The 13,641-nt window shown below is 37.7% G+C and overlaps 2 protein-coding genes across 2 annotated transcripts; both read right to left on the reverse strand.

The window, feature by feature from the left end:
• Positions 1-8,887: 8,887 nt before the first annotated feature.
• On the reverse strand, positions 8,888-10,585 carry LOC145909512 (uncharacterized). The gene is made up of 5 exons (XM_082996901.1): positions 10,447-10,585; positions 10,123-10,227; positions 9,922-10,001; positions 9,583-9,715; positions 8,888-9,231 (listed from the first exon to the last, which is right to left on the reverse strand). The coding sequence occupies exons 1-5, from the start codon at positions 10,583-10,585 to the stop codon at positions 8,888-8,890; spliced, it is 801 nt and encodes a 266-aa protein (XP_082853027.1).
• A 225-nt stretch (positions 10,586-10,810) lies between these two features.
• On the reverse strand, positions 10,811-13,084 carry LOC145908008 (uncharacterized). The gene is made up of 5 exons (XM_082995180.1): positions 12,960-13,084; positions 11,269-11,358; positions 11,139-11,212; positions 10,974-11,079; positions 10,811-10,921 (listed from the first exon to the last, which is right to left on the reverse strand). The coding sequence occupies exons 2-5, from the start codon at positions 11,299-11,301 to the stop codon at positions 10,820-10,822; spliced, it is 315 nt and encodes a 104-aa protein (XP_082851306.1). The 5' UTR covers positions 11,302-11,358; positions 12,960-13,084; the 3' UTR covers positions 10,811-10,819.
• Positions 13,085-13,641: the final 557 nt, after the last annotated feature.

Raw genomic sequence — 13,641 nt, forward strand, 5'->3', positions numbered from 1 at the left:
CCATATATTGAAGATTTTAGGGACGATTTCAGGAATTGCGCTGACAAAAAACTTTTGTGGAAATCATATGATTTTTGTCGTGCTAAAGTTATTTGTTATGGTGTATATTAAACATGCTGCAAAATATCAGGAAACTCCCTGATTTGAAGGAGGATGATTCATGTTTTGTAATGAACGCCTTGTTTTCTCACATTATAGCTTTCAGTATATATCGATAAGGAACTGATTGATTTGAAAATAGTGTCAAAAATGACGAAATAGGCGAAAAAAATTTCCAGTTTAAGAACTCATTTTCGAACTCATACTGGAGAAAAGCCGTTTAAATGTGAAATATGTAATAAATCTTTTTCTGAAAAACACAATTTCAGAACGCACTTTCGAATTCATACTGGAGAAAAACCGTTCAAATGTGATATTTGTGAAAAAACATTTCGACAGAAAAACCAGAGAAATGTTCACCTTCAAACTCATACTCATAGGGAGAAATCATTAAAAAGCTTGCAACATATGTAATAGACTTTTTCTCTTCTTTAAGTTGGATCGCTTGAAAGCATTGTTTACAGTTCCTGCAAAGAACTTGAAGGATTTACAAGAGAAATTAAAATTATTGATCTCAAATATGGAAGAACGTTGCTTGCACCGTTTGGTTTTAGATACATTCCGTTCCATTCAGAAAATAATTGCGGAATGGGAAAAAACACAAAAAATGCATGGAGAAATGCAAAAGGTGGCATACAGCGTTAATTTGTCGCACTATATTCTAATTTTTTTGTTTATGTAACAGGAATTCGTCTTAGAAAGGACAACAGCCGAAAGAAAGCTTATTATAAAAAAAAATACCACGATGACATGCGTTGGGTAAAACAAAGCTACCACCATCATCATCATACACTACAATCCAGAGTTTCATTATATGTTAATCCGTACTTTATGTTTCAGATGTTGACTGAGAAAAAGGTTACAAAAGAGCAATTTGATTCCTTTTATGAAAACACCGATATCGAGAGCCAGAAATTCGCAGAAAGTTTACCACCAGAGATTGCAAGCACACAACGTACTTCACTCAAAACGGAATTAGAAGCCGCTACAGCTTTGTGGACAGTCATCAACAACTTTCACAAATTTGTTTATGTTCGCAAGCTTTGGGATGTCGAAATGTACTTGAAGGATTTGGTATGTTGGTTTAACAAACAGAAAAAGCGCCTCGTGAAAGGTTTGTGAGTAAATACATACGTTGCGTGCCATAAAAACTTGATTGATTTGCTGTATTTGATTTGAATGGTTTCTTCAATCCGTTTTGCTGTTCGTCACATCTTTTACAGAATATACGCAGATATTTGTTAAGATTAGCCTGCATTTTAAAGAAAGTAAAGTCTTTTTGTGTTTTTTAATGCATATAAGTAGCTAAAAGAAATTTCATAAAATGCCAATAGCTCTATATAATGTCCCCTGTTTCGTAGACTTCACATAGACAACAAACTATGTGTGATTACGAGGGAGGCGCTAGAATGCCTTAGGAATGTTGTTTTTGTGAGTTAGTTTTGCCTAGACAAAGTGATATCCTGTTCGAGACCTTGACATTGAACTTAACCCAAAGTGATTTGCTGTCTTCTAAAAATTTCCTGCAATATTGCCCATATCTCCCAAAAAATTTCATCCGCAGTTTTGTTATCGTTTGCTTTTTGTATCAATAGTTTTCCTGTGCACGCATTTTTTAAACGTAAGTTGCATACTTAAAGACTCGATCGCCCCTTTTCGTGCTTTGACTGCCTGGTGACATGGTGCTAATTCATGAAATAATGTCAGCACATAATATCAGCACGAATATGCATTGTTTCTTGCGAATATGCATACAAACCATAATGATTGACCTGAAATCAGATGGTGTGTGGATGCACTTATGTTTATGAAATTGTGTTTTCTGCTTAAAATCATAAAATATAACCCTGCGTAGTAATCCCGTTGTTAACCTTTTGTAAATGTAAATTTGTGTTAGTTGTGTGCAGCGATTTAATCTAATCTGAGGCATTGCAAATAAATGTGGTATTACTAAATAAGTTGCGATTGCATACTTTTGTAATTGAAAGGGCGTATTACAGTTCTATGGAAGAAAGTAAGCCTATTTCTCAGGCAAATCCAAAAAGTAAGTGAAATGCGAACTCACATAAATGTGACACAAAAACACGTCACACCCTTTTATTTCGCCCATTCCATAACCGAAATGTCGTTTAAATATAAATTCAGGTTATAACCTATGATATATCTTATTTAAATGAATGGAAGATATTTATATTTCTCTTTGGCATTGGGGTAAAGTGTTTAATATATCTTTCCATTATATGCTTAACAGCAGCATAAAGGCCAATCGAACATATTAGCAAAAAATGTTGACAGGTGGCAATTTACTGACGTATCTTGATTGTGTTTCAGCCCCTCCTGAATTAGTGTGAACCGTTAACATTGACACTAAAACATTTAAAAAAATAATTAACAAAATATTTACAATCCATTTTGTTCGCTCACAAACAAATTCTTTCTGCGACTGCGATGATAGAACAAGAAAGTTAATCGGCAATAGTAGAAATAAGCTAAAACATAAAAAACTATTTTACGGTAAGATTATTGTTTAAAGATAGGTTTGTAAAGCTTATTCTCCTACACATGTTATAACAGAAAAATTACATTGAAAATCAGAATCTTTTCAACGCCAAATGTAAAGTCATTACTGCAGGTTAATGTTGAAGGCTTTTAAATCTGATTATGAGCAATACGACTTTGCCGTATTGCAACTTATATTCAACAGTCTATAATTTCTTGATTTAGTATTTCATGGAGATAATTGAGAGAGGAAATAAGGCAGTCACATAAAATAAATAAAATAGATCTGACTACATAATGCCGTGAATATTGTGATTATCTAATTATTTCTCATATGCAGATAAAAACCGCCGACAAAATACTGATGAACATGCAAACCACTGCAGCATCGAGCGAATCCGGAACCAATGCATTCAACACTAAATTGTTGTTGGATTATGAGACGTATTTGTGGCCTCCATTGATGATCGTTTGCATCTTACTCACCGTTTGTACCATGGTCTACCAGTCAAAAGCCAACAAAAACCACTTGCTGTGGGCCAATCGACTGCACCATTTTCACACTTGCTCTTCTGTTTGCAGTACTGTGTGATGCCCCAACAATCTACGCAGAGAGGGTGGATGATGTGATCTGCTTGATCCAGTATCCTATTGGTTTCCTACTCTTTGGAATAGCTAGAACGATGGGTACTTTGCTTCTCTGGCTCCGACAAAGGATGGTTAACACCAACACCGCTTTCTGTTACGTTCGTAACACATTAAGAATCATTAAAGCACTGCAGTTTATTGTTATATTGGCAGGCACTTTCTATATGTTGCTTAGTATAGTAATGGCCATCTTGTATCGACGAGGATCAGGTTCCACGGACTGCGAGTTTGTAACCGATATGCCAAGGATTCTTGTAGGTACGTCAGTTGGTTTGCTTTCCTGTACTCAAGTTCACAACAGGCGTTGGGCATTTTTTTTGCAAACTCGCACTAAACAGTTGTCATTGTTTTTCGGGAAAAAGTTCATAGTTCCAAAGCTGCGTAGTATGTTTCAACTTTTCTTGGGCAACCAACCTTTTCGTAGTTAAAAAAAATTCTCCGTAAAAATTATTACATTCCCATCACAATGAATTACGATTAAAACTGTGTCACCCGCGCGATATATAAACTGTGAAATGAGAGAGCTAAATTTTTTTTGCAATCAGTTGGGTGCTCACAAAATATTAATCTTCTGAGAATTAGACCAAACCCTGCACAGAGTTCGAGTTTGTCAATTGACTTTTTGATAATGGCACGCTTCATTAAAACATATTAATAGATGATAAATCATATAAGATGCAATGAAAAAAAATTTGGGTCTTTCCGGGTTGTCATTTAAAAAACTTCACATCATCCTTCTCTAGCAGTAGGTCACGTCAGTCAGGCTGAAAAGAAAATCGTGAGTTTACCCACAAGGATACACTGAGATTGTTTTCAGTCGAATCGAAACAATTTTAAGTCTTGTTGTTTACGTTACCATAGTGTGTTCTGCTGTTATTCGTCTCCGGAAGTTCCCACTTAGTTTGGTACCTAACCATGTCCACTGCAACGTCACCACAAAGTGAAATAGTCTGGCCAGTTAGCGACAAGACTGTTGTCAGTCACCAGCTGCACTGATGTGAGCTGATTCGTCGTGCTGACAGTGCGTTCAACGGAATGCAGCTAATATCTGGATCGCTGTAACTTATTGGCGAAAGTACCAACACAACAACATGGTTTTGCAGTCGCATCGATGAGCATAAGTTTATAGCAAACTTAACCTTATTTTCTACTCAACAACAAGCGAGTAGAAACAATAACTCGGAGTAGGGGAGAGTGCGGTTCCTGCAACTTGCCTCACTCGAGATCGTGCAACAACCAGTGTTGTCGAGGTAATGAAATAAAGAGCCGACCTCCTTATTTGATGTGCAGTAGAAAATGAGGTTAAGTTGGTTTGAAATTTATGAAACACATCGATGCGACTACAAAACCGTGCTGTTGTGTTGAAGCTGTAGCCAATAAGTTACAGCGATACAGATATTAGCTCAATTCACATCAGTGCAGTTGGTGACTGACAACACTCACTTTGCGGTTTCATTGGTGTCGTTACGTTAGGACCCAAACTAGGTACGAGCGACTAGAGACGAACTGTTATGGAACATACCATCGCCAAGCAACTGCTTGGGATCCAATGGTGTTGTCGACTTGGTATCACGAACATCATTGGTTCATTGCTTGTACATGATATACAGTAGTTGTCAATATAACAATTATAATCTACACTCCGAGTTGAAGCTAGTAGTACTCTTTATGAACAAATGTACTTTGAATTGTACCGTAGTGAAATTTGTCATGGAAAAAAAACAATCTCTGTGTTTCAAGATATCGCATTTCCACTGTTATCCTTGTGATTGTTTCAGTGAACTGCTATTGGGCATCATGGAGGAGTTGGGGAGGATGCTCTGCGAGCTGTGGAAGTGGAATCAGGACACGGACCCGGGGATACGGCCGGAGTGCTAGTTGCGGGGGCAGTCAGTGTTACGGGGGCTCAACTTCGTCGCAGACTTGCAACACAAGATGTTGTCCGGCGAACTGCGCCTGGGGTCCATGGGGGCGTTACAGATCGTGCTCCGCCAATTGCAACGGAGGAAAACAGTATAGATCTCGCTCTAAAACAAGATCCAATTCTTACAGAGGTTCTTGCTATGGTTCTTCGTCTTCATCTCGCTCGTGTAATGCTCACTCTTGCCCTGTAAATTGCCTTGGGGTTCATGGGGTAAGTTCGGTAGTTGTTCAACGACTTGTGGTGGAGGAACGCAGAGGAGATCAAGGGTTGTCGCCGTAAGTGCTAGGCACGGAGGTGCATCTTGTTCTGGGTCGTCAACGTCATTGCAAACTTGCAACTCACATCCTTGTCCTATCGATTGTCGTTGGAGCTCGTGGGGTGAATACGGGACATGTTCTGTCTCTTGCGGAGGGGGAACACAGGTTAGATCAAGAAATATCGCTGTAAGTTCCAGGCATGGAGGTTTAGCTTGTTCTGGGCCATCGAAGTCATCACGTAGATCTAACTCTCAGCCTTGTCCTATTGATTGTCGTTGGAGTTTGTGGGGTGAATACGGGACATGTTCTGTCTCTTGCGGAGGGGTATCACAGGTTAGATCAAGAAATATCGCTGTAAGTTCCAGGCATGGAGGTTTAGCTTGTTCCGGCTTGTCGATATCCGTAAGAAGTTGTAATACATTGCATCTGGGGAGCGTGGAGCGAATTTGGAAAATGTTCTGTGAGTTGTGGTGGCGGAAATAAGATGAAAACAAGATCGGTGCAAGTAAAGGAACAACATGGTGGCACAAAATGTGCGGGCAAAACATTCTTTAACCAATCTTGCAACACTCGGCCTTGCCCTGTTGATTGTTTATGGGGAGAATGGAGCAATTACGATAAATGCTCTGTAAGTTGTGGTGCGGGAACTCAAACAAAACTTAGGAAAATTGTTTGATACGTAAGGCATGGGTTTCAAATTGCACAGGACCAACCGAGCAGTCGCAGAGATGCAATACCCAATGTTGCCCGGTTTACTGTCAGTGGGGACAGTGGAGCAAATTTCATGATTGTCCAGTTGAATGCGGGAACGGTACACAATTTCGCAATCGACAGACTCTGGTTGCAGCTGATTGAGGTGGTCAAGCATGTTTGGGCGAAGATACCTCGTCCCAATTCTGTAACACTCACTGTTGTCCCATCGATTCTCAGTGGGGAAAGCGGAGCTACTTCAGAGAGTGTTCTGTCCCATGTGGTGGAGGCCAAAGACGCCGTCAACGACAAGTTTCCATGGAGCTCGCGTGTGGCGGAAAAACCTGCAACGGTTGAGGTATTGACTCAACACCGTGTAACACACATCCATGTCCTGTTGATTGTGTTTGGGGTAACTGGAGTGATCAAGAAAGGTTAATATGGAAGCACAGCATGGGGGATTCGAATGTGAAGGTCAATTATATGAGTCAGAGTAAGTATTTGGAATGCAAGAAGTTTGGTTATTGTCATATTTAAGTGGGAAGGTGGTGATTTTCCAACAACATAATATAATTTCGTGTTGTCACCAGATATTGTAGCGCAAAAGAATTTGCCCACTTGTTTGCGTTTCATTTCCAAGTTTCACGCTTTCGTTAAATCACGTATTCTTTTACGCCACGTTCTTTTTCACCTTTTGTTATTTCACCTTCCACCTGTTCACTTAAATGTTTTGTATTGATTTATATTTTTGTATTTATTATTTAAGTGTCTTGAACGCACCAGTCACCGCATGTTGATTTGATATCGTAGCGCTAGTTCCCTTCTCACGTGACACGGTTGGGCCAATGACTGGCGAGAGAAAAGAAAAACCGGACGAACACGAGACGCTAAGAAAAATCGTTGGGCAGACTGTTTTGGGGAGATTGTGTTTCGGCTGTGCAATTTTTATGGTTTTATGAACAAGATTTTATCTCTGAGAACCAAGGAAAGCGTTTATTTTAAGAAGCGTAACAATATCACTAAACATGTTAATTTCCCAGTCGCTAAATTCCCAGTTCCAAGTTCGCTAAAAATGTAGTAAAGTTCACTGCTTATTGCTCATTGCTTCTTTCTATAACAATAACCAATTATTTGCCGAATCTGCAATCAAAATTGTTGCCCAGTCTACTGTGTCTGGAACAACTGGAGTGTTTGGACGAACTGCTACAAGACGTGCGAAAACGGTTGGCTGTGCTTTGGTGTACTTCCGAGTATCTACTAAAAGTAAACCTAATGAAATATTTTGTTTGAAAGGAAAACAGTCAAGGTTTAGAAGTGTCAGTGTGACGCAAACATGCGGTGGTTCCCCTTACAATAAAAGCTTCACGGAAGAGAGAACGTGCAATGATGTTTGTTGTCCTGCAGACAGTGGTCAGCTTGGGGAGAGTAAGTATTCATTTTGGCTACTGTACTCATATAAATGATATCTTAATGATTCATTTTCCCTTGAAGGAGATTTTCTTGAAAAAAATTACCATCAAAGTTTGACACCGCATTGTTACATAGGATATATAAAGTAACTGCAATGAAGTTTAACCCTTTACTTGCCAATAGCAGTAATTACAGGTGTGTTGCTAATTGCTGCCACCGAGATTAACTGTCTATAACTTTAGGTCTATAGACGCTAGACGAAAACCTAAAACACAAAAGTTGTTAGAAATTTCCCGCTCTAAACAGTTGTCCATTTTTTTTACTTTAGCTTAATGTTTTCAATAAGTTGTAATGCGAAATGCAACCACATCAACTAAAGGCGCTTCTGAACCATAGTGCACCAGTTTTAATTGCCTAATTAGCAAATAATGACCTCTACCTAATTAACAAATTACCGAAAAAATCAAATGAAAAGGTATCTTTTTTTTATTTTTTAAAAACACTATACTGCGTTCATGCTAAAAACTGGTTGATGATTTGCCGAGATGCAGCAAAACTTGCGGCACGGGCTCGAAGATACGGGAAAGAAATATTCACATGAACAAGACCTGCAACGAAGCGGATTGCATTGGTGATAACAGGGATGAACAAGAATGCAACTCCCAGTGTTTCCAAGGTATGCTGTCTCGAAATATTTAAATAGCAGCTCAGAATCTCGTGTTAAATGCTTATCCTCTTTGTTTCACTTTGTGACAGTTTGCAGTAAATAAAGCATCCGCTTGGTGGTGCTGTGGATTGACATTTTTGGACAAAGGGCAGCTGGAGTTTCTATTTTTATTGCGAATCACCACTAGCATTATAATTTATCCAATGTTAGTAGCGACCCGAAACTGTACCCATTGACTGTTGCCTAGCAATCAGGCAGTAATGCTGGTGGTGATCAGGCAGGCTTCTAACCTTCTTTTCTCAATCGTTTTATTTGCTTCAAGCAATTAAGTCAGTCGAAATTCGAATAATGTATTGTATTTACAAATCTGATTCAGTTGGTTCTTTGAAGCAGCAAATTTACATTTTTACAAACATTAAAATACATAAAAAAAAACACTTGGTAGATAAGTCATTAATCCATGGAGTTTTTACACACATGTGTGGAGCGGTTTCGCCTCGAAAAATATATTTTTGCATGCAATTTACATTAAATCAATATTCAATACGAAAAAAAGTTGATTGAGAAAAGTAAAGTTTAGATTAAAATTAAAAATTCCTGCTTATTATGGTGTTGCTTATTAGCACGCAAATCCACAGAATAATCAAACACACAGTTTACACGCAAGTGTGCATAATTAGACATATATATAGTTTAGTTACTGTTGCCGATCTGACAGTTAATCAGTTTCGGGTTGTAAAAATTGTACGTGGTTCGTTCTAAGTTATCTTGGACTGCACTGTTTTGTCGATCGAAAACTGGAAAATCTGACGATGGGTTACTAACATTAGAGGAGCGATCCTCTGATTCCAAATTACATTTAATTATTATTTCCCTGGTCGAGCGATCAAAAGAAATATTTTTTCTGACTGTTCCATTAGTTGATGTTGATGGCATATTGTCTGGCGTCCATGTTGGCAAATCATCTTCTGTATCATTATCATTAGCCTGTTGACTTTGAAAGGTGTGTTCTCCATCATTGCTCCCCTGCAAAATATCTGTAAAAACCGGTTTAGAGGCAAACCAACGAACAGTTTTTGTTTTTATTTTCGTGACGTTTAAAGACCGCCAACAAACACGACATGATAATGAAAGGCTAAAACCGATATTTTGTATATCTATTTTGCCGTTGTTACGGAAATGATAAACTTACTGCATTAGTAAACTATCCGAGGGGTACCGCAACGCTAATTATTTGTGAAACGTTTTAGCGTGGATAATTTCAAATATGACGCCAATATTGCTATTGCATAATATAGCGATGAACCAACATATGTAGATTTGACATGGAAATTTAGTATGCCGCAATGATCCTAGGACCCTAAAACGTTTTGAAACCACTGGCCTACCTTGTTCACGCAAGACAATTGACGAAGTGCCTGCTGGTTGGTCAGCGAAGCAGTCGGGTAACGCATTGTCTGATTCATGCATAGTTTGGTTATTGTCTTCTATTCTGTTTGTTTTGGTTGGTTGCAAATGTATCTGGAAAATTTAAGAAAAAAAAACGTTATAGAACAGGGATCACAAAACTGTTATTGTCAGGACAAAATTAAGCCTCAATGAATATAAAGCGTATTTACGCATTGACACATTTTTCCGTTGCAAGCATTTAAATGCTATGAAATTTATGGTTTTGGAACATCTATATTTCACCATTTTAGTTTGCAACACTTAATTCATTGAATTACCATAATCTTTTCAGAAGGAAAAATAAAGCCGTATTTTAATTCTTCAGAAACTTGACATTTACCAATGTTTGCAATCCTTCCTGCAAAATAAACTGTAAAGACTAATTGTTGTTAGACATTTTCATCGCTATTATTATTTAAGAAGTTTGTATAAAAATACTAAACTTTAATATCATGGAGAGTTTGTCTTTGAAAACTTACGTTTTAATTCCAATTCCAATTCCAATTCTTCTGAAAAAGGATGAAGCTGATAGGCAACCGTAACCATGCCTTTGTAGGTAAGGTATGACGGTTCGTTGTGCGCAACTAAATTTAATCAAAAAAAAACGATTTACTTTTTTTATTATGTCTTAAAAAATCTACAGAATTCCTAGTGCTTTCCTGTGTTTTTAACATATTCCAACTATAATTTTAGTTTGTTTTTTATTCGTTTTAACATTAATTAGTGTCTTGTTTTCGGTTAAGAAATGTCATTTGTAGAGTGGAAACGTTTGGTTATCAATATATAAGCAGTAGATGGTCCACCTTTCAAAGACCCTAGTATTTCCGTAGTTTGCTGCACCATTTTAAGACACGTAGTTAAGTTGTATATTTGTAAGTCATTTCCCCCAGTATGTTCAGATTTACCAGATTCCATTTTTTTCACCAAGACTATCTGAGACATTTTTGATGTTAAGATAAACGATGAAGAATTTAGCAGCAAGCATTACCTTTCCATCTGGGACAAAGCTTATGAACAGAGGGTCCACTGTATAAAACTTGTCTTCATATTGGAGAACAGCCAAGTCCTTCGAGTCGTCAAATTGCACAAGTTTAAGTGATTTTGTGATAACCTACATGAATAAATTCAACTTTCTGGCCTAGTCTTATGTGCTGAGCAAATATCGTTTGTAAATATTCATTGAAAAACAATCAATTGGAACATAACCTCAAAGTTTGACATGTCTTTCTCTTCTATCGACATCCCATCTGCTATGTCTAGATATACATTGTCTCCAACCTTAAAACATAAACATGACATTTACTCCAGAAATATATACTTCTTTATTTACTTTTAGCTCCTCAAGTTTCTTCTTTTCTAATTCGAATTTAGCAGTAAGTGCTTCATGGTCTTTTGCATGTGATATTGGTATTAGATCTGACAAATTTATTTGAATCCTGTAAACGAAAAAATCATCAAAAATTGCACAGCAAATGTGAATTGACTTGATGCTTACCTTATTCCAATTAATGACACAACTCCAACAGTCAAGGACGCATAGCCAAGAAAAGTAGCCACTTTCTGACAAACCTAGAGGCACAATAAATCAGCAATGTAATGAATTGATTGAAAACCACACATCTTACTCTTGCGAATTCCTTTGGTATTCTTAGTCCCATTAAAGTTCTCGGAAAGGAAGGGCTGTGTGCAAATCCTAAGAAAACCAAATCACCCACCTGCGCAAATATGTGTTTGTGTTGTGTTTCTGACTGTTGATGTGTAATAGAAATTTTTGGTGAAATTGTTGGTGCTAATGTAATTGATATGGTTAGGTACCTGCGATATTAAGGCCCACGTAACGAACTATTGCCATGAACAAAAAAACTTTGACAGTTAAATTGCATGTGACACGGTCATGGCATTTTTGCGTTAAACTGAAGGCACATTCCAAAGTATTTCGGTTCTACGTTAACTAAAAAAAATATGGAAAATTACACTAAAAGTACCAACGACCAAAAATCGTTTTTTTCGCTGAAGCGAAATGACGTTATACAAGGTTTTCACGTTTAAAAAATGTCTTGTTTTCAAAGATTGTGACCAAACCAATTATTCGAATCATTTATTTTATGCTGCAACACGACCCCGTTACGTTAGGCTACTCCAAGACAAAAAGTGGCGCTATAAGAGGATAACTGTGTTCCATCAATCTTGGTTTTGTTTGTTTTCTCTGTGGTCTTTGCCACACTCAAATTTTGATTACTTATCTTTTGCCCAGAGTGGACAAAACGACAATGCTCCAATAAGCACTAATTGATGCGATATATAAACCAACAACAATTTGTCTCTGTCACGTTTTTGAAAAGTTTATGCTTAACGTTAGCGATCATAAATGCCTTGACTTTAAACAATATTCAAGATGATATCTTAAATGCTTTGACCACAAAAACACGCTGTCCCAATAGCAATTTTATAAAACGAAACTAAACAAGACCTAATAGGTCGAAATTGCCGCCCTCTGTTTGCAGTTCAAATAAACAATCAACATCCGTTTGTTGCACTTGTTCAGCAGCTGTGCTCCTGTTTCATATAAAACTACTAAACCAGTTTTACAATGTTTCCCTTCCTACGCATAAGCCTCACTGGCAGCTCTCGCAGGCTAATGCCCTTGTATGACATCACGCAGCAATAATCTCGCCTTCGCAAAATTACGGCCGCATCGGTTAAAACGCAAATTTGATTAGCTGAATCTCCTAGAAATCTGTGGCCGTATCAAGTCGAAATTGTTAATAGTAATGACCAGAAATAGAAAGAAACGTTAGAAATTTGACTGCAGAAATCAGCCTATTGCAGGTCGGTAACCGAAGGATCTGTCTTTACGAATCAATAGCTACGTATCTCGATCATGAGGTATTCAGGCTTGGCAGCCCAGCTGGATCAGCCACATTTTCCTGACAAGTCGGAGCGAGAATTGAAAAATCAAGCTCCCGGTGAGGTTTGAACTCACGACCCTGGGCTAACCAGGCCCAACGCTTTACCAACTGAGCTACAGGAGCTCAGTGGTTTCACGGGGTATATGCGCAAGCGCACAACTTGCCAGGCAACTTTCACAAATACGTAGCCTAGCTGGATCCTGGGCTGCCAAGCCTGAATACCTCATGATCGCGATACGTTAGCTGTGATTGCCAAGCAAGGACCTGCGCAGAAGGGCGATCTTGCTTATCATGCCATTGCGTGTAATATTACTTCGTTATCGGATACGGTGGTAGAGATCCCCTACGTATTTGTGAAGGTTGCGATCGTAATCCCAAAAAATCATTGAATTTTAACATAACCTTACAGCAAAGGGAAAACTTTCGCTGTGGTAAGGAGAGGAAGAGTCTCTTCTGATTCTCTTTTTCTCGTTTTTCTCCTTTACTATCCTTTTTTCTTTTTTTTATTCCTTTTTGTCCAACAATACATCTGGTAAAATCCAACTGCAAAAATCTAGTTGTTTGTCAGACTGAAAAGCATTTTTATAATTTTGTTTACGTTTTGTGATTTATTGTTACTCCAATTTCTCCACGAAAACCGTGGTGAGATACCTTTCCTTTTGTGCCCAAAATCTGAAACATTATTGGATTATTATGTGTGCCGTATCAGCCTTATGTCTACGAACTGAATTCTTTTAGTTATTGGATTGAAACAGAAATATCTAACAGAAAAAAAAATTGATACCTCTGTAAGAGAGTAATTCCAATATGGTGCAAACACCAAATGTTCTAAATTGTGTTTGATAACAACATCAGAGTGCAATGAAAATTTATTTTGGGCCTAAGCAAGGGAAAAACGATTATTTGCAGCAAATCGTCAAAAATTTAAAACAGTTATTACCTGGGTGAGTTTAAACCAAACTTTTTTTTGATTTTCCTTTTTTCCCGTTTCGATTTGTTTTGCTTTCAGTAGAACCGAGTTTATATGGAGACTTCAAGTGTGCAGAAAATTAAAAATATAAAATTAGCATTTACTTTTTTTAAGTTCAA

This window comes from Ascidia mentula, chromosome 7 (assembly GCF_947561715.1).
Source record: "Ascidia mentula chromosome 7, kaAscMent1.1, whole genome shotgun sequence".
Classification (NCBI taxonomy): domain Eukaryota; kingdom Metazoa; phylum Chordata; class Ascidiacea; order Phlebobranchia; family Ascidiidae; genus Ascidia; species Ascidia mentula.

What these genes read in the sequence shown, in the direction of transcription:
- LOC145908008 (XM_082995180.1), bottom strand. Translation starts at nt 11,301, where the DNA reads ATGGGACTAAGAATACCAAAGGAATTCGCAAGA. An exon ending in GTGTCATTAATTGGAATAAG is followed by an intron (nt 11,080 to 11,138) that starts GTAAGCATCAAG and finishes TTTCGTTTACAG; the next exon opens with GATTCAAATAAATTTGTCAG. An exon ending in AGAAACTTGAGGAGCTAAAA is followed by an intron (nt 10,922 to 10,973) that starts GTAAATAAAGAA and finishes TTATGTTTTAAG; the next exon opens with GTTGGAGACAATGTATATCT.
- LOC145909512 (XM_082996901.1), bottom strand. Translation starts at nt 10,585, where the DNA reads ATGTCTCAGATAGTCTTGGTGAAAAAAATGGAATCTGGTAAATCTGAA. An exon ending in TTCCTTCTGAAAAGATTATG is followed by an intron (nt 9,716 to 9,921) that starts GTAATTCAATGA and finishes TAAATTTTCCAG; the next exon opens with ATACATTTGCAACCAACCAA. An exon ending in AATTGTCTTGCGTGAACAAG is followed by an intron (nt 9,232 to 9,582) that starts GTAGGCCAGTGG and finishes CGGTTTTTACAG; the next exon opens with ATATTTTGCAGGGGAGCAAT.